This window comes from Zootoca vivipara, chromosome 13, assembly GCF_963506605.1.
Source record: "Zootoca vivipara chromosome 13, rZooViv1.1, whole genome shotgun sequence".
In the NCBI taxonomy this organism is placed as follows: domain Eukaryota; kingdom Metazoa; phylum Chordata; class Lepidosauria; order Squamata; family Lacertidae; genus Zootoca; species Zootoca vivipara.
Window position 1 is genome coordinate 34,569,717 of NC_083288.1, and position 27,727 is coordinate 34,597,443.

Sequence of the window (27,727 nt, forward strand, 5' to 3'; positions counted from 1 at the left end):
CACACATCTCAGTACATATATATCTATATCTATATTAGCACCTATACATAATATAAATTAAAACCACAAAATATTTATGTACGCATACAGAAACCCTCACGCTTCCAGTCTTCCACTTCTTTAAATTAAAATTAAAGTGTTGGTAGACTTTTCCCGCAAAAGAAGAAAAGTTGCAAGCAACATTTTTCCTCCCTGCAAACCAAAATCAAAAGCTAAATCACAGCTCACCACCAGATGCACGTTTAAATCGAAATATTCCCTGTCAGGGCTTGCTCCCAAGAAGGAAATTAAACAGAACGAATGATTGGGAGGAGGGGAGGAAATATTACTTACTTTCAGAAGATACCCAAGAGGCCGGTTTTGTGCGCGCTAGTGGAGGCGGGGGGGGGGGGAGAGAACGTAAAGGAGAAACTTTCCCTGAACTTTGCTTTAAGGAGGGGAAAGGGGGGGGCGTGATAAAAAGAGAATAAAAGCTCTTCACCGCTAGGGTTAATTTTGACTCATCCAGGAGGTTCCTGCCCACTCCTTGGGATTGGAAATTGGAAGAAGAGCAGCGTGGTGGTGCGCGCAGAGGAGCAACAGGCCTGCGTGGTATTTTGGAAAGGTGACAGTTTTCCTCTGGAATCCTTGGAATGAGCAGAGGAATTAAATTAGCAGCAGTGAGTCAGTTCCACGAGGGGAGGAGCCGAGGGCTGGAAGGGGCGGGGCTTAGTGTTCACACAGGCCACGCAGACACACAAGCACACACCCCGCCAAGCAGGAAACGGGACCGGGAAAGGGCGCGCGATACCTTTCTTAGGGGTCCGGGTGATAATGTTGCAAAACAAGGAACGACGCACAAGTTTACTTCCTCGAGATGCGGGCAGGGAGGGTCACTCGTTTAGATTCTAAAGCAAATTCGTGGAGGATAAATTAGCCCTAAATAAATTGCTACAGAGGCAGCAAGTCGTGGGAAGACCAGAGAGCAGGAAGCTACACCAAAGGGCTTGTGTTTGTTTGTTTTCAAGGCCTCGTGGGCTTCCCAGAGGTATCTGACCAGCAGGTACTGTACCAGAAGCCAGACCGAGGCAGCTGGCTATGAGGAAATCATCTTTCCTTAGCAGGTCTGAAAATTAGGTAAATACAACCTCGGATGGACAACAGCACATGATATATAACACCGTGGCATGATTTATTTAACAGAAATAAAGCCAAAATGGAGAAAAACAAAATACGCCCTTACTGCTTCCATAGCAATTAAGAAGCTAAGTAGCAGCTAATCAAATGCCTTTGCTTAATTGATCATGAGCAAATGTGCCCACCTCTATAAAAGATGAAGTTTCAGTTTGCTGGCCTGGAGCATTTGGGTGTGTTGTAGCGCAATGCCAAGGAGGAAACACATCAGCAGTGCTTTTTGAGAAGCAATTGTTGCCCATGAAACTGGGAAGGGTTATAAGGCCACCTCCAACCAATTTTAAGTCCATCATTCTACAGTGAGAAAGATTATTCGAAAGTGGAAAACATTCAAGACAGTTGCCAATGTTCCCAGGGTTGGACGTCCCAGCAAATTCACCCCAAGGCCACTTGAAACAAAATGGCTAGGTTGTGCTCAGGTGAAGAACAAGCAGAATTAAGAAGTGTGGCAGTGGTTGTGCTCAGGTGAGGAACAAGCAGAATTACGGGGAGTGGCAGTGAAATATGCAATATATTTAGTCACCACACACATGGCTGACCAGCAGTTTTTGCAGAGGTAAAATAGGCCCTAATTTTTTACTTGCCACATTTTATGCGGTAAGCAGAAATTTGGGTTAAATGGGGAGTGGGTAGATTTGCATTTTTGATGCCATGTGGAACAAAAAACTTGCATGCATGAGTAGCCCCGATTCCATATAGAATCTGACATAGATCACAAGTACTTCAAGACTGTTGCTGTTTTGCATGTAGGATTCAGTGGCATATTGCAAATTAAGGGCAGTGCAATTTAAAATTAAGGGCAGTGCAATTTAAGTGGGTTTGACACTTTTGCATAGCAAACTTGCTTTAAAGCAAAATGAAACACCAGACTTTTTGCAGGAAGGAAAGGGATGGGGAAACATTCTGGAGAGTGTGGGAAAGCAATTGCGTGATGTATAACATCCCCAATAAACCAAGTGAAATGAGTGCCTAGTAAACAGGTTGTTTGGAAGCAACCGGGGAATCAGGCCACTGATCCCTCTAGCTCAGTAGAGTTTACATGACACTGATAGGCAGTGGCGGTTCAGGATTTCAGACTGAAATAGTTTCCAGGCTTGTCGAGAGATGCTGGGGATTGAACCTGGGACCTCCTGCTTTACCCCTGAGCTACAATCCTCTCCCAGGACTTGATAGGCCTTGCATTTTGTAAGAGGGAATGGAGTAGGTTACTTCTAAGTAAGTGTGCATAGGATAGCAGGCTCAATTCACTTGCAACCAACACTTTCCCCTCTAAGCTGCAGCCCCTAAAGTGCTTAATAGGACTGTGGTTCTTAAAAGCTTTGTAGCATGAAATAACTCTGTCACTTGACTTAGGAAAACTTACCTGTTGATTAATAATGCCAGTTCTAGCAAAATTTGGAGACCAAATAGTTATTCTGAAGAAAATAACACATGTGCTTGTTTTGAGGATTTACACATATAACTAGCTAGCTCTGTTTGTTAGAGCCTGGTGCTGATAACACCAAGGTTGCAGGTTTGATCCCTGTATGGGACAGCTGCAGATTCCTGCATTGCAGGGGGTTGGACTAGATGATCCTCAGGGGCCCTTCCAGCTCTACAATTGTGTGATATGTTGCAGAAAGCATTATCTTGTTGGATGAGGGGAAACGCTACCTCTGTGCCCAAACTTTTGTTGTTTAGTCGTTCAGTCATGTCCGACTCTTCGTGACCCCATGGACCAGACATTCCTGTCTTCCACTGCCTCCTGCAGCTTGGTCAGACTCATGTTGGTAGCTTCAAGAACACTGTCCAACCATCTCGTCCTCTGTAGTCCCCGTCTCCTTGTGCCCTCCATCTTTCCCAGCATCAGGGTCTTTTCCAGGGAGTCTTCTCTTCTCATGAGGTGGCCAAAGTATTGGAGCCTCAGCTTCACCATCTGTCCTTCCAGCGAGCACTCAGGGCTGATTTCCTTCAGAATGGATAGGTTTGATCTTCTAGCAGTCCACGGGACTCTCAAGAGTCTCCTCCAGCACCATAATTAAAAAGCATCAATTCTTCGGCGATCAGCCTTCTTCATGGTCCAGCTCTCACTTCCATACATCACTACTGGGAAAACCATAGCTTTAACTATACAGACCTTTGTCGGCAAGGTGATGTCTCTGCTTTTTAAGATGCTGTCTAGGTTTGTCATTGCTTTTCTCCCAAGAAGCAGGTGTCTTCTAATTTCATGACTGCTCTCACTATCTGCAGTGATCATGGAACCCAAGAAAGTAAAATCTCTCACTGCCTCCATTTCTTCCCCTTGCCCAGACTAGATTACTGTAAAATACTTTTCATGGGGCTACCCTGGGAGTTGTTGGAATCTATTCGTTCGTGGAATCTATTCTGATGAATCTATTCAGTATAGAAACATTTTTAATTCATGGGAAACTATTGACTGGGGCGGGCTGCAGAAAAAGTACATTGCCAACTTTGAAACAACCGAACTGATGCTCATTTGGCCTGACTCACAGTACTGGCATTGACTTTTTTCACTGCCATGTCAGAGGGTATTTGGAGCCCATTATTTATTGTCTTCTGGTTACTTTCATTCTCTCTTTCTGCTGGGCTGGTGGTGTTCTTGTTTCTGCTGCTTAATTGACTGGGGTTCCTTGTTTTATCTTGGAGGAGAGAAGGTTGTGCTCTGCCACCCCAGGCAGAGGTAGCAATGCTTCTGTGTGCCAGTTGCTGGAAACAAAAAGCAGCAAAAAGTGGCAAACCTACCAGCAAGGGATCTAGGAGACTTCTTCCCACCCCGTCCTGAGTATTTCTACTGCTAGGCTTCTGATTTCCCATATGAATTTAGCGAGAGGGTTCGGAATGACGAAATCTCTCCCCCGCCCCCCTCCAGTTCACACACATGCACACACTTCCCAGGCGGGGAGAGTCATTTCCTGGATTTGTAATCATGGTGGACTTTTGACAAAAACGGTACATGTCAGTTTCACTGGAATCATAAGTCACCACCTAATGGTGACATGGCAAAAATGCAGTCATTGTTCTTACAGAAGCAAGTAGCTTCCTGGCCATGAGAACCAGTCACAGGAATCCAATTTTTATATTGTTGTTGTTTAGTCGTGTCCGACTCTTCGTGACCCCATGGACCATAGCACGCCAGGCACTCCTGTCTTGCACTGCCTCCCGCAGTTTGGTCAAACTCATGTTCGTAGCTTCGAGAACACTGTCCAACCATCTCGTCCTCTGTTGTCCCCTTCTCCTAGTGCTCTCAATCTTTCCCAACATCAGGGTCTTTTCCAAGGATTCTTCTCTTCTCATGAGGTGGCCAAAGTATTGGAGCCTCAGCTTCACGATCTGTCCTTCCAGTGAGCACTCAGGACTGATTTCCTTCAGAATGGATAGGTTTGATCTTCTTGCAGTCCATGGGACTCTCAAAAGTCTCCTCCAGCACCATAATTCAAAAGCATCAATTCTTCGGCGATCAGCCTTCTTTATAGTCCAGCTCTCACTTCCATACATCACTACTGGGTAGTGATGTTTATATTAGAGGGCTGCTATACTGTGGGTTCCAAACTTTCTGCCCCCAGAAAACACTTTAATCTGTGATTTACTTTCTTTGTTGTTTTGTTTTTGAGGACGGACCTCTGCATATCTGCTACAGTGCCTCCACACTGCGTAGTATTCTGGGATGCATGCTAGCATGGAATTGTGCTCTTCTGAGGCCTAGCTGTCACCCTGTGCAAAATATTAATAGAGTGATTCTAAACAATTCATTCAACTCCCTTCTGTGGTTGTGTCCTGCAGGAAAAGACTTTAGGGTTACAGTTGCCAACTTTGTTACTGGACCCTGGTCCTGTGCTCTTAATGGCAGCTTGTTCTGCAGCTATTAAAGGTAAAGGTAAAGGGACCCTTGACCATTAGGTCCAGTCGTAACCGACTCTGGGGTTGCGTGCTCATCTCGCGTTATTGGTCGAGGGAGCCGGTGTACAGCTTCCAGGTCATGTGGCCAGCATGACAAAGCCGCTTCTGGCGAATCAGAGCAGCACACGGAAATGCTGTTTACCTTCCCACTGTAGCGGTACCTATTTATCTACTTGCACTTTGACGTGCTTTAGAACTGCTAGGTTGGCAGGAGCTGGGACTGAGCAATGGGAGCTCACCCCCGACCTGATCGGCAAGCCCTAGGCTCTGTGGTTTAACCCACAGCGCCACGCGCGTCCCTTCTGCAGCTGTTAGCAAGTGATAATACTTAACTTGCTACCGGTAAGTAAGGGATTGCTTAGTGGACACTGTCATCAGCTAATAATACCTACAAACCACACTGCTGTGAAAAGTGGTTCTGTCTGGTTAGTTAGCAACCCAGTTCAAGTCTCCGAGGAACACAGATTGAAAATGACTGTGGTACATTAATTAATACACAGTAATTAAAAACAGCCTTCCCCAATTGGGCCCTCCAAATGTTTTTTGGACCACAACTTCCACCAGCTCCATAAACAGCACGCTGCTCTTCAAAGATCTGTTACTATCCGAGTTTTAAATGGCATGTTATAAGAATTTTAAGGTCTTAGATATGTAATAAATGTTCATAAATGTACCAAGCCAACCAGGGGCGTAGCCAGGATCAAAACTAGGAGGGGGGGGCAAGCCATGGTCATTCAGGGGCGGGGCGAAGCACGGGAGGGGAGGGGCCACAAAGTGGGAACGTGGACGGGGCTACAGGGCCAGCGGGCCTGACGATATCGTGGCAGCGGCAGCGGCCACCTTGTGCTTCTGGGGCTGGCAGCGTTGGCGGTTACCCTGCTTGGCTGGAGAGGACGGGAGGGTCGGGCAGGCGAGAGGGGGTTGCAGGGCGGGCGAGGGCAAGGCAAGGCACAGCCGCAGTCACGACGGCTCCAAGGCGTTGCTGCATATCAGCATAATATTTCAACCATGTCGTGGGTTCAAGCCCCACCTTAGGAAAAAATTCCTGCATTGCAGGGGGTTGGACTAGATGACCCTTGTTGTCCCTTCCGACTACAATTCTATGATTCTATTGATATATTACCATAGCATATGCATCATTCTGCTTTCTTGAATTGTCCTACTCCTAGGCATAGCAGCCAACTCCTAGAGGCCTAGGTACCTCCCCCCCCAAATTACTGGTAAATACTGTATTTGAAAGAGTCACCCCCCATGTTGATGGGCTTTCTATGTGGGGCTTATCCACCCGCCCCCCAGTATTTTATTAAGGATGGAAGAGGGACGGAAGGAAGGAAGAAATAGAGAGAGGGATAACTCACATTTGTGGGTGCCTCTGGGTGACACTGTGATGCTGGAACTCTGCAGCAAGAGGAAGGAGCCTTGTAAGCAGCTTTCTCTCTGCTTGATTTACAGCAGGCACATCCAACAGGTAGATTGTGATCTACCAGTAGATCACTGGATGTCTGTGGTAGATCACTGCTAGATCACTGGCACCCCTAAAAAAAGCTCACCCAAAATCTTCCTCCTCCCTAAAAAAAGCATCAGATCAGAGTCTCTTGGGAGGTGGCCACCCCTGATTTACAGTATACAGATGCAGGAGGAGGGGCAGACTGGAACACCACTGCTTTTTATAAACATCACTGTGTCTATCAAAGCTACAGCCCCCCTTTTTCTTATTCACTTCCTTTTAGCCTTGCAGAGCCACCTTAGTCAAATTGAATCCTCTGCACCCTCATTAAATCGCCAATAGAACTCTTAATGCGATCCCTGAATTGTTGTTGTTGTTGTTGTTGTTTAGTCGTTTAGTCGTGTCCGACTCTTCGTGACCCCATGGACCATAGCACGCCAGGCACTCCTGTCTTGCACTGCCTCCCGCAGTTTGGTCAAACTCATGTTCGTAGCTTCGAGAACACTGTCCAACCATCTTGTCCTCTGACGTCCCCTTCTCCTAGTGCCCTCAATCTTTCCCAACATCAGGGTCTTTTCCAAGGATTCTTCTCTTCTCATGAGGTGGCCAAAGTATTGGAGCCTCAGCTTCACGATCTGTCCTTCCAGGGAGCACTCAGGGCTGATTTCCTTAAGAATGGATAGGTTTGATCTTCTAGCAGTCCATGGGACTCTCAAGAGTCTCCTCCAGCACCATAATTCAAAAGCATCAATTCTTCGGCGATCAGCCCTCTTTATGGTCCAGCTCTCACTTCCATACATCACTACTGAGAAAACCATAGCTTTAACTATACGGACCTTTGTCAGCAAGGTGATGTCTCTGCTTTTTAAGATGCTGTCTAGGTTTGTCATTGCTTTTCTCCCAAGAAGCAGGCGTCTTTTAATTTCGTGACTGCTGTCACCATCTGCAGTGATCAAGGAGCCCAAGAAGGTAAAATCTCTCACTGCCTCCATTTCTTCCCCTTCTATTTGCCAGGAGGTGATGGGACCAGTGGCCATGATCTTGGTTTTTTTGATGTTGAGCTTCAGACCATATTTTGCGCTCTCCTCTTTCACCCTCATTAAAAGGTTCTTTAATTCCTCCTCGCTTTCTGCCATCAAGGTTGTGTCATCTGCATATCTGAGGTTGTTGATATTTCTTCCGGCAATCTTAATTCCGGCTTGGGATTCATCTAGTCCAGCCTTTCGCATGATGAATTCTGCATATAAGTTAAATAAGCAGGGAGACAATATACAACCTTGTCGTACTCCTTTCCCAATTTTGAACCACTCAGTTGTTCCATATCCAGTTCTAACTGTAGCTTCTTGTCCCACGTAGAGATTTCTCAGGAGACAGATGAGGTGATCAGGCACTCCCATTTCTTTAAGAACTTGCCATAGTTTGCTGTGGTCGACACAGTCAAAGGCTTTTGCATAGTCAATGAAGCAGAAGTAGACGTTTTTCTGGAACTCTCTAGCTTTCTCCATAATCCAGCGCATGTTTGCTATTTGGTCTCTGGTTCCTCTGCCCTTTCGAAATCCAGCTTGCACTTCTGGGAGTTCTCGGTCCACATACTGCCTAAGCCTGCCTTGTAGAATTTTAAGCATAACCTTGCTAGCGTGTGAAATGAGCGCAATTGTGCGGTAGTTGGAGCATTCTTTGGCACTGCCCTTCTTTGGAATTGGGATGTAGACTGATCTTCTCCAATCCTCTGGCCATTGCTGAGTTTTCCAAACTTGCTGGCATATTGGGTGTAGCACCTTAACAGCATCATCTTTTAAAATTTTAAATAGTTCAGCTGGAATATCATCACTTCCACTGGCCTTGTTATTAGCAGTGCTTTCTAAGGCCCATTTGACTTCACTCTCCAAGATGTCTGGCTCAAGGTCAGCAACCACACTACCTGGGGTGTACGAAACCTCCATGTCTTTCTGGTATAATTCCTCTGTGTATTCTTGCCACCTCTTCTTGATGTCTTCTGCTTCTGTTAGGTCCTTACCACTTTTGTCCTTGATTATGGTAATCTTTGTACGAAATGTTCCTTTCATATCTCCAATTTTCTTGAACAGATCTCTGGTTTTCCCCATTCTATTGTTTTCCTCTATTTCTTTGCATTGCTCATTTAAGAAGACCCTCTTGTCTCTCCTTGCTGTTTTTTGGAAATCTGCATTCAGTTTCCTGTATCTTTCCCTATCTCCCTTGCATTTTGCTTGCCTCCTCTCCTCCGCTATTTGTAAGGCCTCCTTGGACAGCCATTTTGCTTTCTTGCATTTCCTTTTCCTTGGGATGGTTTTCGTTGCTGCCTCCTGTATAATGTTACGAGCCTCCATCCATAGTTCTTCAGGCACTCTGTCCACCAAATCTAAATCCTTAAACCTGTTCCTCACTTCCACTGTGTATTCATAAGGGATTTGATTCAGATTGTATCTTACTGGCCCAGTGGTTTTTCCTACTTTCTTCAGTTTAAGCTGGAATTTTGCTATAAGAAGCTGATGATCTGAGTTACAGTCAGCTCCAGGTCTTGTTTTTGCTGATTGTATAGAGCTTCTCCATCTTTGGCTGCAGAGAATATAATCAATCTGATTTCGATGCTGCCCATTTGGTGATATCCATGTGTAGAGTCGTCTCTTGTGTTGTTGGAAGAGAGTGTTTGTGATGACCAGCTTGTTCTCTTGACAGAACTCTATTAGCCTTTGCCCTGCTTAATTTTGAACTCCAAGGCCAAACTTGCCAGTTGTTCCTTTTATCTCTTGATTCCCTACTTTAGCATTCCAATCCCCTGTAATGAGAAGAACATCCTTCTTTGGTGTCATTTCTAGAAGGTGTTGTAGGTCTTCATAGAACTGGTCAATTTCACTTTCTTCAGCTCCGGTAGTTGGTGCATAAACTTGGATTACTGTGATGTTAAAAGGTCTGCCTTGGATTCGTATCGAGATCATTCTGTCATTTTTGAGATTGCATCCCATTACAGCTTTTGCCACTCTTTTGTTGACTATGAGGGCCACTCCATTTCTACTACAGGATTCTTGCCCACAGTAGTAGATATGATAGTCACCCGAACTGAATTCGCCCATTCCCTTCCATTTTAGTTCACTGATGCCCAGGATGTCGATATTTATTCTTGTCATCTCATTTTTGACCACATCCAGCTTACCTCCATTCATGGTTCTTACATTCCAGGTTCCTATGCAATATTTTTCTTTACAGCATCGGACTTTCCTTTCGCTTCCAGGCATATCCGCAACTGAGCGTCCTTTCGGCTTTGGCCCAGCCGCTTCATCAGCTCTGAATCTACTTGTACTTGTCCTCCGCTCTTCCTCAGTAGCATGTTGGACGCCTTCCGACCTGAGGGGCTCATCTTCCAGCGTCATAACTTTTATATGCCTGTTGTCTTTGTCCATGGAGTTTTCTTGCCAGGGATACTGGAGTGGCTTGCCAGTTCCTTCTCCAGGTGGATCACGTTTCGTCAAAACTCTCCACTATGACCTGTCCATCTTGGGTGGCCCTGCATGGCATAGCTCATAGCTTCTCTGAGTTATTCAAGCCCCTTCGCCACGACAAGGCATTGATCCCTGAATACTCATTAACAATTCCCACTGAAGAACAATAGGGTGAAGTGGTGAGCTATAAATCTTGCCTGAAAGGGGATATCTGTTCCATTGTCTTAACTGCTTAACTACTGGTAGCCATTTTGCTTTATTTATTTGATGTGTTTTTGTTACAGCTGTGTTCCCGCCCCCCCCCAGCAAGCGGAGACCGAGCTGCTCTCGCTAAAGCAAAGCCCTTTCCACTTCAGTTTTTGGAGGGGAAAAGTGCTGGTTATGGTCTGTAAAATACATTAATTTTTTGCTTCTAAGGGGGGGCAGCTGCCCCCCCTGCCTATGCCCATGAGCAAACAATGTACATAAATATATAAACCACATGTCTGAAACCCCACAGAAAATGTCCTGAAACCATTTTGTCCCTCCCAAATTGACCTCAAATATTTCTCTGCAAGGTCAAAAGAAAATGGAAAAGCCTCCCCATTGTCTTTTCGTTCACAAATTCTGTCTTAAGGGTATGTCTGTGTATGAATAGGGTGAGCCTGTGACCTGGCTCAGGAACTAAGTATTTATCATTACAAAAAGACTGGCCAGGCTCCCCAGGTAATCCAATCAAGTGACCATTAACAGGTAACCTGCCAGACAACACACACTCAGATTTCTGTTGCGGACCGCCTTTTCTGTAATGTAGGTATGATGTATCGGGGGGTGGTCTTGGGCTACACCCCTTCTCTGATGTATGTATGATGTTTCTGGGGGTGGTCTTGGACTCCAGGGGGGGCAATTAAAAATGTCTATATTAGGGCTTGCACACCTCTGTTCTGGGTCCTCCTACTCTCTCCTGCATGTGAGGGGAGCACCCTGTTGCAACAGCTTTAATAAAGATCAGGCTTACTAGCTGCTTTGCTTCTCAATATTCTCTGGTTGGCCTCTGTTATTTTCTCCTACCGATGGAGAACCTACAAAGGACTCTATAAGGGCTCTTGTGTACCCCATAAGGGACTAAGGGCAGATTTTGTTTACAGCAAGCACTACTTGGGCTCATCCACAATTTCCACTTGTCCTGTTACCTAGAAAGCAGGGGCTCGAACGGTTTTCTGCTTGACCCACACTTTCTAGGCATGAATCCGAGTGATTTTCCCCCTTGCTCTGCTCCTTTCCCAGGGAAAACATGCACTTCAGTGCTAAATTGGAGGAAAAGAAAACACAAATTGCCACTGTTCTCCCGGGGAAAAGCAATGGGACAAGAGGAAGCGTGGGTATGTCGGGATTGACTCTAAACATGACTTCCCCCAATGAACCCTGGGAATTGTAATTTAATGGTGCTGGGACTTGTAGTTCTGAGGGAGAAACTACAGTTCCCAAGGTACTGAGGGGGGGAGGTCATATGCTTTACATGTATGGAGCATAGTCAGCCATAGAGTTCTTCCTGCTCTATTTGATGCCCATTGGAAACGTGAGGTAAATTTGGCCGAGAGGCTGTCCCAAGATCACCCAATGAGGTGCAGGGCTGGGTGTTTTGAACCCTCGTCTCCCAGGTCCTAGTCCAACACTTTAACCACCACACTATGACCACCATTGGCCACTATGACTTAATAGAAATTCCATGTCTACAAGCAATATGCCCTTCAGGCCCTGTGTGTGGTCTAGATCGACTTAGGGCTGATCCAGCAGGGATCTCCATAAGTCCTCCTTCGAAGATGTTTGCTTTCAGTCCTGTGCTTTTAATGCTGAATATCTTGGCCTTTATTGTGTGCTGCTTTTCCTTTTTTGTAAGTTGTGCTGGGTCCTTATCGGTAGCAGCTGGGTTTAAACGTGTGGATGATGAAGAGATGTGGGGGTCTGGTCCTTTGGATTACTGGAGGCAGAGGGAGAAGACACTGAGGTGGACATTTGTGCAATCCTAACCATATCTACTCAGAAGTAAGACCTATTGAATTCAGAGGTGCTTACTTCCAGGTAAGTGGAGTTAGGATTGCAGCCTTCACCTGCCTTCCTGGGCTTTGAAGGCCAGTCCCTCTGACCTAAAAGCCTTGCTTCTTAATATTCTGCAGTGGGGCCTGGCTGTTTCCTGAACGGTGAGGGGAAAGCGCTCTTGACATGCTCAGAAGTGCCCTTTATTGTTACGTCATATGTTCCGTCTAGTGCTGAACTCTGCGGGATTCACGTTAAGTTCTGGAGTCAACCCTAGCTCAAACTAAGCATTGCAAATAGGGCTATGGATGTGAGGCCCTCTAAATCTTTCAAGGGGCCTATGGCAGCTTATGGGAAGGCTGTAAAAAGACACCCCACACATACACTGTATGGGTCTGTGTGGAGAAACAGCTGCTCTGCCCTGACATATGTCAGGCAAAGCTGGCACATTCTGGAACCGGAACCTTTTTTCAAATGGGCTCCTTGTCAGAAACTGACCGACGGGGAGTTCTGCTTAGTTACAGGCTGGCTAGTGAATCGACGGGGTTAAAACGAGGTGGGCTGCAGCCCGTGTGGGGCAGAGGGGTGGCTGACCCCGAAGGGTGTGGGTGCTGAGAAGGGGTGGGTGTGAGGAGGGTGGCAGGCCAATACCAGAGGTGGTTTTAGGGGCTGTGCTGGACGCTGGTGCCTTGGGGGAGGGAGGCACCACAATAATGATGTAAATGGAGTGAGAGAGGTTTGGGGGGGGGGCAGATTTTAGCATCGCACAGGGTCCCCGCTGAAATTTGAGAGCCCCATTTTTCGTTTCGAGTAATTTCGTTGTTCCCGCAAGGGGACAATGACAATAAAGATTATCTTATATTTTCCTCGTGGGCCACCCTCTGCTGGAACATGCTTAGTCTGTCTGTTGGTGCCGCCACCTCAGGGCAGATCCACACCATACATTTAAAGCGCACAACTCCCCCCCCCTCAATCATCTTGGGAACTGCAGTTTGTTAAGGGTGCTGGGAATTGTTGCTCTATGAGCATGGTAGCTACAGCTCCCAAGATTCGTTGGGGGAAATCATGTTCTTTAAATGCATGTTCAATATATGGTGCAGATCTACCCTCAGTGTTTCCTGCGCTGACTGGCAGCTACCTATCAGGGTTTCTGACACCTGGTGATGCCAGGGATTGAGCCAGGGACCTTCTGCACACACAGCAAGTGCTCTGGCCCGACCCATGGCCCTTGGGAGCCCCAAAGCACCTGTAACGCTACAGCATCCCCATCCTTGCTTTTTTTCTGACTTGGTTTGCCTGGGATTTGTGGGGGGGGGGAGGCCTCTGTCCCGCACTGGTCCATGTGGGTTGTTCTGGGGCAGAGTGAAGGGGCAAAGGGTTGTGAGGTTGGTTGTGGACACCTAAATGCAGGAGGGAAGGGTCTGAGAATAGCCGGCAGGGGCGGTGCCTGCTGGGTTGGCTCCTCTCTCTCCGATATTTCTCCTTTTCTGCTTCTGCCTTTTGCGCAGGTCTGGCTCTGGCAGCGACAGAATCAGGAATCGGCCCAAGATGCTGCTGCCGCTGGTGTGGGGGTTCTGGTGCCTGACAGCTCTGATGCAAGGAAGGACCACAGCATCTGCTGCCTTCCTGCCCCCCAGCGTGGAGAGGCTCTTCAAGGAGTTTCGCAACATCTTTGAGAAGAGCCGGGTAAGGGATGATGATGACGACGAGAGAGGGGGAGGGGGGGAGCGTCAGATCCACACACACCCATCCCACATAATAGAAGGGATGCTTCAGATGCTATATCAGCATCTGTAATGAGCCGGGGTTTTTTTTTAAAGGGAGGATTCTTGCAATAATCCTGGTATCCTCCAGCTGATTTGGTCTGCAACTCCCACCAGCCCCAGCTTGGTGGAGGAGGCAGTAAACACTGCACAGCATCTAGGAATTCTAGGGGGAATCTGCCCATCCTTTACATTTAAATCCCAAGGAAGATATTGAATAACTTTTCTCCATCTCATTATCATTATCATCTAATTCCCCACAACCTGCTAATTCTTTTTCTTGCTCATGATGCACTCAGGCTGCATACGCACTATGCATTTAAAACACATTTTCCTTCTCCAAAAAAGGGTGGGGTGGGGAGTCCTGGGAACTATAGTGTATTGGTGCTGGTGCTGGAAATGGGGGCTCTGTGGGAGTAAACTACAGTTCCCAGGATTCTCTGGGGCAAGTCGTGTGCTTTAAATGAATGGTGTGTTCACAGTTAAGGTTTGTTTGGGTGTGTGCTTTCCCCTGGAGGTGGATGAGAGAGTGTTCCAGTGCTAATTACATTATGGGAATTTAGAATAGGATCAATTCCCAGCCTTTGGGGAATGTAAAATGTTGATTTCTCAGAGGTTCACAAGCAAATCTCTCACGATTTTTAGGTTCAAAAGGGGGTTAAGAATGCCTAATTTCACATACTGTATTTGGAAAGCACAGTCCTTAATTTCTGCTTTGAAATTTGAATGCTGAAATTAATACTTTGTGCTGGCATAACAAAACCTGTTAAATCTACTCTTGTGAGCAATTTCAGACTCAGTGGTCTTATAGAAGTCTGCATCAAAGTCCTGCCCTGACAGCACAACAGCTTGTGAGCATTTTGTGGGTGTGGCATCTTGTCTTGTAATGGTTAATTTCAATTAATTTCCAGACTGAAACTTCAAGTTTAAATCTAAATTGTTTCTGCCTAGCTGCAGAAATCACACTGACCTGTTTATTGTTTTCCTCCATGAGAATTCTTAGAAGCTGCAGAAAGGGGAGGGTTCTCACCTGCAGGCACTGAGGATTCTGCTAGACATCTTGAGCCTTGGCAGTTAAACAGTTAAGTGGTGCCTGGCCAGCCATACTTAAGAGGGGTCTCTCATCTGAAAGTACCCTTTGATGAAATTGACCAACCAAGAACCATTAAGGCTAGCATTCTTGGTAGCTGTTCCTCAAATTTCTTTCTTTCTTTTTTTAAAAAATTCGTTGTTATTTATTTATTTCAAAAATAAACAGAAGACTAGTAAGAAAACAAACTTATGTGTATTATTATTTTAACTGATTCCTCCGATGAAGGCTACTTTTTGGAGAGAGGGAAAAGATGCTGTTGGGCTTCCAGACCTTTTTTATTAATCATTCAACTTGATTTCTTTGCATGAAGTTCATGGGGCGGAACAACAATTATGGCTTTTTATCTATCGTTTGCTTGCTTGCTTGTTTGTTGTAGAGATTATATGGTGGTTGTGTCAAGCAACTGTTGACTCACACTTTCCCTATTACTTTCCTTACTGTAAAAAGGTCAATTTAGGGTGGGCAAGAGGGTATCTTGCACGAACAGTAAGCATTTTGTGGGTGGGAACCAAATGCACCCTCAGAGTTTAGGTTTGCACACAATTGAAGTGCAAATGAAATTCACTTTGAAAAAGAAAAGCAAAGTGATGAGGAAATGAGCGGAAAGGTGTGGACTAAAATACCAGAAGACATGCAAACACTAGTCCGAAAGTGAATTGGAATGAACGCAGCACAAACGCTCATTGTTGTATAACCTCCCAGCAAACAAATAAAAATGAATGTTAAATAAAGACCGTGCATAATCTAACCTCTGTGTAAGTTTTGTCTGAGGGAATCGGGATGCTCAGTAAACAGTCCACCTGGAGGCACCCTCTTTCTCCTTTCCCTACACAGTATAAGGATCCGTTTTTGTCTATTGTGTAGGAGGATGTGCTGGGGAAAGACCGGCTTGAGCCCTCTGTGGATATCAGCAAGCTGCCCTCAAACTATCACAACGAGGAGAAGCACCAGCGGAAAGTGGGGAATGCCACCGTGTACAGCCACCGTGAAATCAGCAAAGTGAGTGAGCTATTGAAAACCAAAACCAAAATGAAGAACCATGGATAACCAAGCTCAGTTTACCACACTGGCTGGCAATTCAATACCTGGGGATGCAAGTTCTGATCAATATAGTTGGTGGTGCCCAGGCCGTCCCTATCATTGGGTAGCCATTTGGGGACAGCGAATTCTAGACTAAAAGGCAGTTTGTCAGTAATATATAAAATATATGCACAAGGCAGCAGAGGACGGCTTAGATGCTCAGCCACAGTCAGCAGAACCCTTTTGGCCAGCCTGGCATAGATCTTAGGTCCTGGGCTCCCAGTTGCTTATCTGGCAAGGGTGAACCTTGACATGGTTCTTGAAGCAAGTTCATGTTTCCTGTCAGCTCTCACCCATCCTGACAAATGGCTCTCCGTGTATATATTGCAACTCAAGCAAACAACCATCCCAACAAAGCCATGGAATAATCTTTCCCCCATGTATTCTTTCCCTCCCACTGTCCACCATCGGTATCATAATTTGGTGCATGCTGTTTGGAGACTATGGGTTCTGTCCCATGCTAGCAGACCAACTGAAGTTAATGGACATGACTAACTTGGATTAATTAATTTCCATGGGTCTAATCCAGGCACCCCCAAACTTTGGCCCTCCAGATGTTTTGGACTACAATTCCCATCTTCCCCAACCACTGGTCCTGTTAGCTAAAGATCATGGGAGTTGTAGGCCAAAACATCTGGAGGGCCGCAGTTTGGGGATGCCTGGTCTAATCTGAGTAGGGCCCCATCAGCACTGTACATTTAAAGTGACACCATACATCTTTAAACAGTTAGAGCTTCCTCCAAAGATTCCTGGGAAGTGTAGTTTGTTAAGGGGTGCTGAGCGTTGTTAGGAGACCTCCATTGCCCTCACAGAGCTACAATTCCCAGAGTTCCCTGGGAAGAGGAATGGACTGTTGAGCCACGTTGAGAACCACAGCTCTGTGAGGGGAATAAGGGCTCTGTCCAGGTGTTGCTAGACTACAGCTCCCATAATCCATGACTACTGGCCATGTTGTCTAGGGCTGATGGGACAGGCATAGGCTCTCCACCTCTTTCCTAAGGGGGTCACAAGTCTAGTGCAGGCACTTGAGGACACCCCCTTGCCCCTGTGAAGCCAAGTCAACTTGTCCCCATAGCTCTGTGGAGCCCTGGCCATGAGGATGTTCCTGCCCTATGCTGCCGCCTCACAAATGTTTAAAAGTAAGGAGGCTTCTTCACTTGTTCCGTTGCTCCCATGCAATCTTAATAGTGTTCTCTCAAAATATACAGATGACTGATAACCGTACAGGAGAGATGGTGTTTTCAGAGAAAACGGTGACTTCTATTGAACAGGCAGACACCCGCCCGGAGGAGGAGGAAGAGGAGGAGGTCAGTGTGCACTCTCAGGAGGCTGACAAGCCCACTCACCTTTCCTCAGCTCATTTTTTGGTTGTGTGTGGCTTGGTGTGTGTGGCAAGCTGTGTGTTAGACTCTTGATGTGTCCCTTCAGACCTCTCTGCCTGGCCTTTAGACCTCTCTCCTTCAGCGGGCATACTTCATATCCCCCTTGTATGTTTATGCCGGGCCTTGAATATGTCTTACAACTCTGATCATGCCTCTCAGTTTCCTGCATGGAGAACAGTGAGGGGTAGAAACTAGCCTGATCTACACAGGTAGGTTTTTACGCTGGGAAGTTTATAAGCAGGGATGGAAGGCTGCAGCTGCCCTGTGCTATCTGTCCCCAGCATTTGATACTGGCAGTTCAGTTCAACTATCATGACCGGTAAACCTTGTTAGACTAGGGTACCTCTGCTTTCCCCAAAAGGAGGGATGGGTGAACTTCTGGTCCTCTGGATATTGTTGGCGTCACCAGGGGTCAGGGGGTGATGGGAGGTGGAGCCCAACAACATCTGGAGGGCCACAGGTTGCCCCCTCTTTCTCCCTATTCCTGTAGATTGGTCTTTTCCTTATCCCAGGAATTCCTCTTCCTCTGACCCCCTCTCCTCTCCTGGAGGGGGTAAAAGAATGTGGATCCCCAGCTGGACACCCACTTCTGATTCTAAGCCAGGCATGCCCAAACTGTGGCCCTCCAGATGTTTTGGCCTACAACTCCCATGATCCCTAGCTAACAGGACCAGTGGTCGGGGAAGATGGGAATTGTAGTACAAAACATCTGGAGGGCTGAAGTTTGGGGATGCCTGTTGTAAGCATAAAGTCCTTCTCAGGTTGATTCCCACAAACCACTGAGGTAATGTCCTCACCCTGGTTGCATTTTATCTGTATCTTTCCAGGAGAAAAAGCCAGTGGCTAGTCAGGAAGAAAATGGCGCTGAGGCAGACAGAGAGAGCACTGGGCTCAGGTTCCTCAAGCTGGGCCCACCCCAGCCTAGGCCTAGGCTGACCTTTCTAATCTTCCGCTTGCCCCAGCATCTTAAGAGCAAGCCCATCCCCGAAGCCAACTGGGAAAAGGAAGAGCCGGCCACTGACAGGAGGCACAGGCTGCTGGCCATTCGGAATGGGCTTTTGACAGCCCCCCATCCCATCAAGAAGAAGGCCCTGCCTGTCACCCCAAACCGCAAGCTCCTTCCACAAAAGCGTCATTTCTTTTTCTTCTGGCGGAAAATATAAGGCAGGAGGGAAACCTGGGCAACAGGTTTTGCCTGGGCAACAGAGAATGTCTCTGTTTTCCTAGCCATTTCCTTTTTCACATCCACAGGGTGGCAGGCTGGGGAGAGAATCCTCCAAAAGGGAGGAAAGAGTTTCTCTCAAAGTCTTGAAATAAAAATCTTTCCTTTTGAAAACAAAACCCTGAGAATGAGCAATTTGTATTTTTCTTTAAGTTACTGTTATGGAATCAGGTTCTTGAATACAGAATAGCACAGACTGAACCACCTGAATCCCGGCCTGGATTCAAAACAACAACAACAACAACAACAGCAACAACAACAACAAATCTTCCTGTGCTACCACTGCATGTAACAGTGCACATGGGAAACATACATAGGTCTCTGCTTGCAAGGAGCTTACAATTTAAAATCAACAGTGGGAAAACAACGCAGGGAGGGAAGAAACATGGGCGAGTGCTATGAAATGTTCTTAAGCATTGCTACCATCACATCCACACCATACATTTAAAGTATTGTAGGCCACTGCTACAAAAGCACATGGCTTCCCCCAAAGAACTCAGGGAACTGTAGTTTACCTATCACAGAGTCCGATTCTCAGCACTGTTATCAAACTACAGCTTCCGGGATTCTTATTGGGAGGGGCATGTGCTTTAAATGTATGGTGCAGATGTAACTGTGGAAAAGCTAGGTGCTGAATTTGAAGGAAAAGAGAGAGGTGGTGGTGGCAGCAGTTCCACCCTACGCATAGCTGGTAGCAAGGGAGTATAATTCTTCTTATTTCCACAATAATTCCCATAATTATTCTTACACCTGTCATATTGTCACTGACCTACAACCTATAGTAATTACCAGCAGTGTTTGATATTACACCCTCAAACTGTGAGCAGTTTCTCCTGTTGGTTTCAGTAAGAGCAGCCCAACTCCCACACTGAAATCAAGGGCACATCAGGTTACTTCAGTTTTGCTCTCCTCTTCAATTATGCCCAGCCCTGTTCAGAAATATCAACATTTGGCTCTAAGAAAACAGACTGGAATTGTCTCTGTGCAGAGAGGAGGAACAAAGAGAGAAATATACACCCACCCACCCTTTCTGGCACTTTCTTCTTGCAGCAGGCTGTGAAATGGTTGGTTAGACCTAAAACCTGGCCTGTAAGTTAAATCTATCTGTGCTGGGGCATTCAAGGTTCTGTGCCAAGGTATCCCATTTTTTCCCATCAGTCTTGGTTTCAGGCTCACTGTCTATAATCAAAAGGCCTTTCAACATGGAATAAAACATTACAATACCAAATATATATGAAATTTCCAAATAAAGATACGCAGAATCGTTTCCACAAAGAGCAAAATTTGGTATCTGACCAGCTAGATTAAAACATGGAGTTAAATTTGATAGTCACTAGCCCAGGAAACAGCAATCGACTGAATAAATTTGTACTGATTGATGCTCAACGTTAAATAAAGATGTTCCCTATGCAATAGAACAGGCATCCCCAAACTTCGGCCCTCCAGATGTTTTGGACTACAATTCCCATCTTCCCCGACCACTAGTCCTGTTAGCTAGGGATCATGGGAGTTGTAGGCCAAAACATCTGGAGGGCCGCAGTTTGGGGATGCCTGCAATAGAATCACAGAGTTGGAAGGGACCCTGAGGATCATCTAGTGCAACCCCCTGCAATTCAGGAATATGCAGCTGTCCCATACGGAGATCAAACCTGTGACCTTGGTGCTATCAGCACCATGCTCTTTTGTATTTTTTCCCCTGTAAAAAAAACAATAAAAAGTAAATCATTTTTGCTATTGTTTTTACAGAAAAACATGAGAACAATAACAAAATACCTCCCTCCCTGAGACAGAGTAGAGCAGCTTGTTAATCTGATAACAGGAAGCAAATTCTTGTTAAAATCTGAAAACTCAGTATATGACTAGCAGCTTCAACAGCAACCTTGTTCTTGGCTCGCTATGGTATATACCGTAGTTCTGTACCAAGAAAAGCTGTACTCTGCGACTGGAATAAATTACAAAAAAAATAAGCTGTACGTTTCTGTGCTTGAATGAGGCAGAAACCTACACAGGGCATTGACGGCTGGAAATCACTCACCCAAATGAATTTCTGAGGTTTTATCTGGCACTTCACTCTTCCTTTCAAATCGAACAGGTTACATACTTGCATCGAAAAAGGAAACCTGAAATAAAAGAGGTTTCCCACATTATGACTTATTTTGAAGAGAAAACATCAAACCACCAAGAGACCATTATGCATCTGACTGTCATACCAGACCATACTTAAAACTACGGTATTTTCCACCTGTGCTGTGTGTGTGTGTGTAGTGTGTGTAAGAGTAAGAATGGAAACAATTCTCAAAACGGGTGCTGTACATTGGAAGGCAACACTCAGCACTCTATGTTCCCCACAACTGTGAAGGATTCTTGTGAAGATAAATGGCACAAACATTTTAAGACAAACATCTGTGTACTAGAAATGCCGCTTCTAAACTGAGGTACTTTGCAGGAGAATTTGTGGCATGTAAGGAAAAACAGCTGGTGTGCCTGAGAGGGATAAGAGGTTTATTTGCAATTTTCTGACTGTCTTTCATGTGCTCCAAGCACTGCTCCTGTGGGTGCTTTCTTTTTGTCTGATCTGAATTCTTCCACGAGGCGGGAGAGGTGCCAAGATAGCCTCTTGGGGCTGCTGTGTGTTTGTTTTCTTTATTTATTACATTTATACCCCACCCTTTCCTCCAAGGAGCTCAAGGTGGCATACTTGGTTCTCTTCCTCCCAATTTTATCCTCACAACATCGCTGTGAGAGACTGCGACCGGCCCACAGTCACTCAGTGTGAGTTTCATGGCCGAGTGGGGATTTGAACCCTGGTCTCCTGGGTCTGATTCCAGCACTCTAACTACTACACCACACTGGCTCCGAGTTCCACACAAGTGTTGGTAACATTAAAAGCTTTATCAATGGGTTTATTCTATACAGTTCTCTAGCAGGGCTCTTGATGAAGGCCTTCAGCAGAGCTTCTCCTAGTCCAGAAGCAGTAAGCTCAGGCTGGCGACCAAATGTGACCCTACAGGCCTCATTAAATAGCCATCAGGACTTTCCGTAGTCTGCATACTCTCCCTATGAGTCCACCAGCTCTTCTTCACAACCTTCTTGAGTGCTTTTGCCATCTTCAGAAGATGTGCCCTTGAACTATGGCCCTTGCTTCCCTGGATGCAGGTTGGATAGGAATCTGGCCTTTGCAAGTCACCGCTGTTGACCCCAGCCCTGGCATGCGGCCCCTGGAAGGCTGCCCAGAAGGGAATGTGGCCCTTGGGCTGAAATAAGTTCCCCCACCCCTGTCCTAGTTCAAGGGAAGCAAGGAATGGGAGAGCTTGGAGCCTGTGCTTAAGTGCACAGTTAAATTCCCTATGACTGAATACGCTAGTTGGGAATATATGGGAAATGGAGCTGTTTATATTCTGGTGTGCATTCAGAAATAAAGTTTGCAGTAACCATTAATATTCCAAAAGGAGTAACACTCTATTACCTTCTCTTACATGTAGAGCAATCTATGGGAAACTTATAGGTTTGAGCTGAGGTAGGGAGAAGTCCCATCCTAGTAGCCAGCTAAGATGCTCCACAGAAGCCAACTGCAGTCTTAAATTCAGCCATTACCCAGCAACGACATAGGGAACTTGCTAGTGCAATGGTCTTTTAGCCCTTTTTAAATATGTCCTTCCTCTCCAGCAGGGATGTGTGAGTGACAGCGACTGCCAAAAGGACCAGTTCTGCTTTAAGTCCTTCCTTGCTTCCAGGTGCCAGCAGTGTAAGGTCAAGAATACAGTGAGTATGCTCAACTTTGCTGCCAGAACTGTCCTTGGGAAATATTTCTACTGCAGAAAGGGGTATTTACATTCTAAAATGGGAGGCTCCCAAGCAAAAGTCTGCCAATAAGTCCTGCTTTCTACTTTCCCCAAGAGTGGTGGCAACCTAGTCTGCATGTGGCCTTCTGCCTAATTTCAAAAGCTCTCTGAATGCGATCAGTTCAGGCCTCTGCCCTTCCCCTGACAGACAGCCTGCTGGCCAGGAAGAGAGCAAGAGTGAGAAAGAAAAAAGGGTCTCGTCTCAGAAAAAGAGAGAAAAGGGGCTTGGTCCTGTGCAGTTTTGGTACTGGTCTGCTCATATTTTGAAATGCAAACACAGAAGCTGGCCTTTTGAGTAGCATATCCTGAATAAATAAAACAAGGTGGGGTCTTTTCACTGGTAGTGTCTTGTATCTTAAATGAATTTTCTAGTTTTGAGCTTCAAAGAATAAATGCTGTGTCGTCGTCATGCTTCACCTCCTAGATGCTGTGTCGTCATCATGCTTTGTCTCCTAGATATGCTGGAAAGACAGGGAATGCTGCCTGGGATACCTCTGTGTGGGGGGCAGGTGTGCAAAAGGTGTGAGCCGTGGTGAGAGCGGAACAAGATGTGACCCACGCCAGGACAAGTGTGCTCAGGGGCTGTGTTGCACCGCCAGCAACTGTAAGATGGTTTTTATCTACTCATGCCTCCGGCGTAATCTACTTCCTCCTACGGACCACACTGTGATGTTGACTGCTTTACTTGGAGTTGTGTGAAAGCTTTTTAGACTGAAAGTACTGATTCCTGGGGACTATAATCCAGTTTGAGACCACGGTGCACGTGGAGAGGCAGTTAACCTTTGCTTCTCACACCATGGTCCTGTCCTCATTATCACAATTAGTAAGCCAAGAACAGGCATTGGTTATAGCTTGTGTTTTGTTTGGGCTACTGAAACAAACCACAGGACTGGATTTGCACATAATGCTAAGAGACTATGGTTTAGCTCCCAGTAGCATGGCAGAAGCAGGACAAGGAGAGGAGCTAAGCGGCTGAATTTTCCTAAATGTGCACCAGTATAGTAGCTTATTCATGCCACGACATAGTTTGTCTTAGTGTTATGTGTGAACCAATCCAGTGTATCTTGTATAGCAGATATTCCATGCAGATTTTACTTTATGGATTTTCTTCACATAATCCTTTATAATCCCTGTCCTATCTCCAACACAGCTCTCTTGTTCCCAGTCTGCACTCCTTATCCAAAGGAAGGGGAAGTGTGCCAGATTCCCACCAGTTCCCTCTTTGGACTGATGGATTGGGGCAGCCTCACAGCCTTTCCCAAACCTAGCCAGTATTGCCCATGTGCCCAAGGGCTGAAGTGCAGAGCTAAAAGGTAAGGAGGATTCTTTCTCTGTAGAGTATCTGAAGAAGTGTGGATGCACACGAAAGCCTATATCAATGGCAAACTTAGTTGGTCTCTAAGGTGCTACTGGAAGGATTTTTTAAATTTTGTTTCCACTATGGCAGACCAGCACGACCACCTACCTGTAACTGTCTCTGTAGAATTCTTCCCAAGAGAAAGCTGCAACTAAAGTAGCTGCAAGACTGCCTGTTTTGCATTGTTTTAGTTTTGTTTTAAGCATATCTGCTTATCTGCTGTTTCTTGTATTTTTAACTAGGTTGGGTTTTGTTTTGTTTTTGCTTTTTATTGTACATCACATTAAGACAATTGTGCAGAAGGCAGTTAATAAATTAATTACAATAATAATACCCCAATGAACCATGTGCTAATAAAATTTTACTGTGTTTTGCAAGACTGATTTAAGATAAAATAAATGAAGTCTTATATTATTGCATTTGCTCCACATATTGTTTTAGAATACTCTGCAAGATGCAATTAATGTTGATTGGAATGGGATGATACACATCCACACCCACACCCAATTTTTCCATGTATAAGATGCCCTCTATTTTTAGGGACTCCAATTTAAGAAAATAGGGGGGAGATTGCCCCGTGTATAAGACGACCCACAGTTTTCCACATAATTTTAAAGTAAAAAAACCTAGTCATACATGGAAAAGTACGGTGTGTGTGTGCGCGCTTTCAGTGCTTTTTTCTGGGGGGACGCAGGGGCACACATACCCCTCAACATTTTGTGAATCTAAGTTTGGCCTCATTGAGGGGCAGTATTGCAATATGAGTAGGAAAATGAGAGTACCCCTAAACATATTTTTTAAAGGAAAAAAGCAGTGTGTATAAATATATTGTGTGTGTGTGTGCATGCATATATATATATATATATATATATATATATATATATGAGAGAGAGAGAGACTCATTCAGTCTTGTCAATTGGTTGCTTTCTCTCCTAGATATACAACAGTTTCCACATGTGAAAAGCCAGAGAACAGTGTGGATATTAGTAGGCCAGACCAACAACTCTCTTTCTACCAGCCAATCCTGATGCGTCGTGACAAAGAGGATGCTTATTACGATGACTCTGTGCAAGATGGCCAACTGGCATTAGTCAATCTGCCCAGAGCTCCTTATTCCATGGAAGATATTGGCCAACCAAAGGGGCTCAGTGAAGACTATGACGAGAAAAGGCAATTGCCATGGGAGGAAGATATGGCTGATCCCAAACAAGCAGATTTCCAGGAACTGAAGCAATTGGCCAATGAAATGGGGCAGTACATTGGGCCTGGCTTTTACTAATTACAGTTGTTTTTGGCCCATGATTTACATAGCTTGTTAATCTTCAATGCTCACAACCCTTTTTATGCCTATCGTTTTAATCTCTGTACGTTCCCTCATGATCCACTTATTTCTAGATTCCATTCAGCAAAAAAAAAAAAAAAGTTTTTGTTAATTAAATCATTCACACCACTAGCTGTGCAAATGTTGCTGTGTTCGCAATGCAGATTTATTTATTTAAGGTATTTATACACTGCTTAATTACCAAAGTCTCTTATTCTTTACACTGAAGAAATTTATTCAACAGTGGGAACTGTTAAATATTTATAGCTAAGCAGAACATCTGCATTCTGAAAACCCCATCTTCCTTCCCCACTTTTAGGGTAATGAAATGTCAAGAGAACTAGGAAGCTGACAAGTTACTTTTGGGAGACTTGCTTATAGTATACAGTACATTGCAAGGGGTTCAAGCCTGGGTGGTGTGTATGGAGTTCATGGGCTGTCCCCCTCAAAGGAAAGCAGAGCAATACATTTGGCACCAGCTTGGCTGGAGTCGCGGGAAGGAGGCATTAGCAAGGCGCCACCCAACTATCTTTGGGACTCCACTCTGGATTTGTGTAGCATGGGCGTAGCCAAGCCCCCCCCCCCCCAGTAAAAAACCCAATACAAATACTGTACTTAACTTGTGTTCCCCCTAACGTGAAGCCTTCCCCCTCCATCATAAATCCTGGCTACTACGTCCATGCTGTGTAGGCTTTACTCCTGAGACTTTTCTTCTCCCAAAAGATATCCCACAAGGCATGCATGTATTTTTGTGTGCTTTTTATTGTAAATTGTTCTGTTCTCTTCAAACGACGGGTGGCATAGAAATTAATAATTAAACCAATGAGGAGGGTGCAGAAAACATGAGGGCATAGCCAGGACTTTTGTTAGGGGTGGGAGCAGAACCTCAGATTTGTACAGTATTGATTTAGGAGAGGCAGCTGTCCCGTCCCGTCCCGTCCCCGTCCTCGTCCCCCCGGCTACGCCCATGGCTGACTAGAACATTTTTGTGGAGATTGAGCTAGCCAGCGGGCGAGCACATCTTTCCATGGTGGAGAAAGGCTTGACAGAGGAACTTCCTGCCTCTCACCTTCCTAAGGAAACACCGACGGGCGCGAGCGGCGCCGCTTCCGCGTTTTCCCGCCTTTCTCCCTGCGTCTCCCATAGCAACGCTTCGGAGCGGGAGTCCGGCTTTGCGCGTCTCCTGCTCTCTGAAGGCCGCGGCGGAGGGGTATCTCCGCTCGTGCTTCGACTCTCGCTGAGGCAAGGTTTCTCCTTCCGCGTCTCCTTCCCTCGCTCGGACGCTTCCACCTCGGCTTCTCGGTTGGCTCCTCTCCCTCGTGTGAGGGGCTGCTCTTCCTCAGCCTCGCGAATAAAGGCTGCTTGAGAGAGCTGCGCTGTGCGAAAACAGAGTCCCCGCTAAACGGCCTTCCTGCAACACCCCCCCCCCAAGGAAAGTAGATGCCTTGCTGTATAAATCTGCCCCGTTTCAGTTGAAAAAAAGGCCGCGCTAACGCCTCTCTCTCTTCGCAGGTGAACATTATACCTCTTCTAACCCGACACGTGGCTGAGGGTCTCCAAAAACCTCCCTCCCGTGGATTTATAGCCTCCCAATTCCTAACGTTGCTGCTAACTCGAGAAGCAAAAAAAAAGCAACCGTCTGTTGGTGGCCCATAATGACTAGGCTGCTAGGCTGCAAGCTACAAGTAGCACGCTCATGCAATTTATTTATTGAAATTTTAATTATTGATTGAATTTATTTTCCTCCCTGAGGAGATCAGTTGTGGCAGACAGAAGTTCAAAAACAAAGCTTAAAGGCTAAAACCACTCTTAAAATATTCTGAAATCAATTTGCCATCGAAAGTGTCTAAAAAATGGCAGCCACGGTTAAAAAGATTCTAACGTCCAGTCAGTGACTGGGTTTTTTCTGACCTGCGGACAAATATTACTATGGCTACCAGCCCTTTATCCCTGTACTGTATCTTGTTAACTGAGCTTCCTTAATACGGCGGAACAGCCAAAGCCAAATTTTCGGCTCAGGATTGCGGCTCAAAAACAGCTGTCCTCGTCCCCTGCCTCAGACCCCTACCGCCATCCACAATAAATCAATAAAAAGCCCTTTCAAATGCAACCTGGCCTTCCACAGCTATTAAAACACACTCTTTTACCAAATAAACTTACCAGTACAGTACTTTAATTAAATACAGTGGCTGCATACACTTGTTTATTCTGCATCCAATGCCCTCCCACTGCTGGTTTGTGAAGCAGTGAATACGCAATCCATATTGATCCTGTCTTGTTTCTCATGCAATAATGCATCCCCCCCAAAAAAAACCACAGCTTCTTTCTGAAATGAGAAAAAGAAAGATGTGCCAACCCCATGCATCACCTCCATAGAATATGCCATTCATAGTAGGTTGGACTCTCCAATTAATTTGTTCAAACTAAAACTACACCATCATAGGGAGGGATCTCAACCTAATTATACATTAAAGGTAAAGGGACCCCTGACCATTAGGTCCAGTCGTGACTGACTCTGGGGTTGCAGCGCTCATCTCGCATTATTGGCCGAGGGAGCCGGCGTACAGCTTCCAGGTCATGTGGCCAGCATGACAAAGCCACTTCTGGCAAACCAGAGCAGCACATGGAAACGCCGTTTACCTTCCCGTTGTAGTGGTTCCTATTTATCTACTTGCA

The 27,727-nt window shown here is 45.8% G+C and overlaps 2 protein-coding genes across 5 annotated transcripts in view; one reads left to right on the plus strand and one right to left on the minus strand.

The window, feature by feature from the left end:
* Positions 1 to 4,056, minus strand: part of TEAD2 (TEA domain transcription factor 2) — a 25,198-nt gene extending 21,142 nt beyond the window's left edge. The window contains exon 1 of one of the 3 annotated variants that reach the window (XM_060281606.1): positions 3,916 to 4,056. The gene's annotated coding sequence lies outside the window, so the exon portion shown is untranslated. Of the gene's footprint in view, positions 1 to 333; positions 638 to 3,915 lie in introns of those variants that run through there. The other 2 variants (XM_035134752.2, XM_035134751.2) reach the window with 2 other exon arrangements.
* On the plus strand, positions 547 to 25,164 carry DKKL1 (dickkopf like acrosomal protein 1). 2 transcript variants are annotated; one of them, XM_035134753.2, is made up of 8 exons: positions 547 to 604; positions 13,500 to 13,677; positions 15,712 to 15,846; positions 17,136 to 17,234; positions 22,198 to 22,293; positions 22,830 to 22,977; positions 23,524 to 23,686; positions 24,667 to 25,164. In XM_035134753.2, exons 2-8 carry the CDS (start codon positions 13,540 to 13,542, stop codon positions 25,007 to 25,009), a joined length of 1,122 nt encoding a protein of 373 aa, XP_034990644.2. In that variant the 5' UTR covers positions 547 to 604; positions 13,500 to 13,539; the 3' UTR covers positions 25,010 to 25,164. The 2 variants fall into 2 exon arrangements, with proteins under 2 accessions (XP_034990644.2, XP_034990647.2); XM_035134756.2 differs by having other exon boundaries at positions 22,201 to 22,293.
* The last annotated feature ends 2,563 nt before the right edge of the window (positions 25,165 to 27,727 follow it).

What these genes read in the sequence shown, in the direction of transcription:
- DKKL1 (XM_035134753.2), top strand. Translation starts at nt 13,540, where the DNA reads ATGCTGCTGCCGCTGGTGTGGGGGTTCTGGTGCCTGACAGCTCTGATG. An exon ending in GCCACCGTGAAATCAGCAAA is followed by an intron (nt 15,847 to 17,135) that starts GTGAGTGAGCTA and finishes CAAAATATACAG; the next exon opens with ATGACTGATAACCGTACAGG. An exon ending in AGTGTAAGGTCAAGAATACA is followed by an intron (nt 22,294 to 22,829) that starts GTGAGTATGCTC and finishes TTTGTCTCCTAG; the next exon opens with ATATGCTGGAAAGACAGGGA.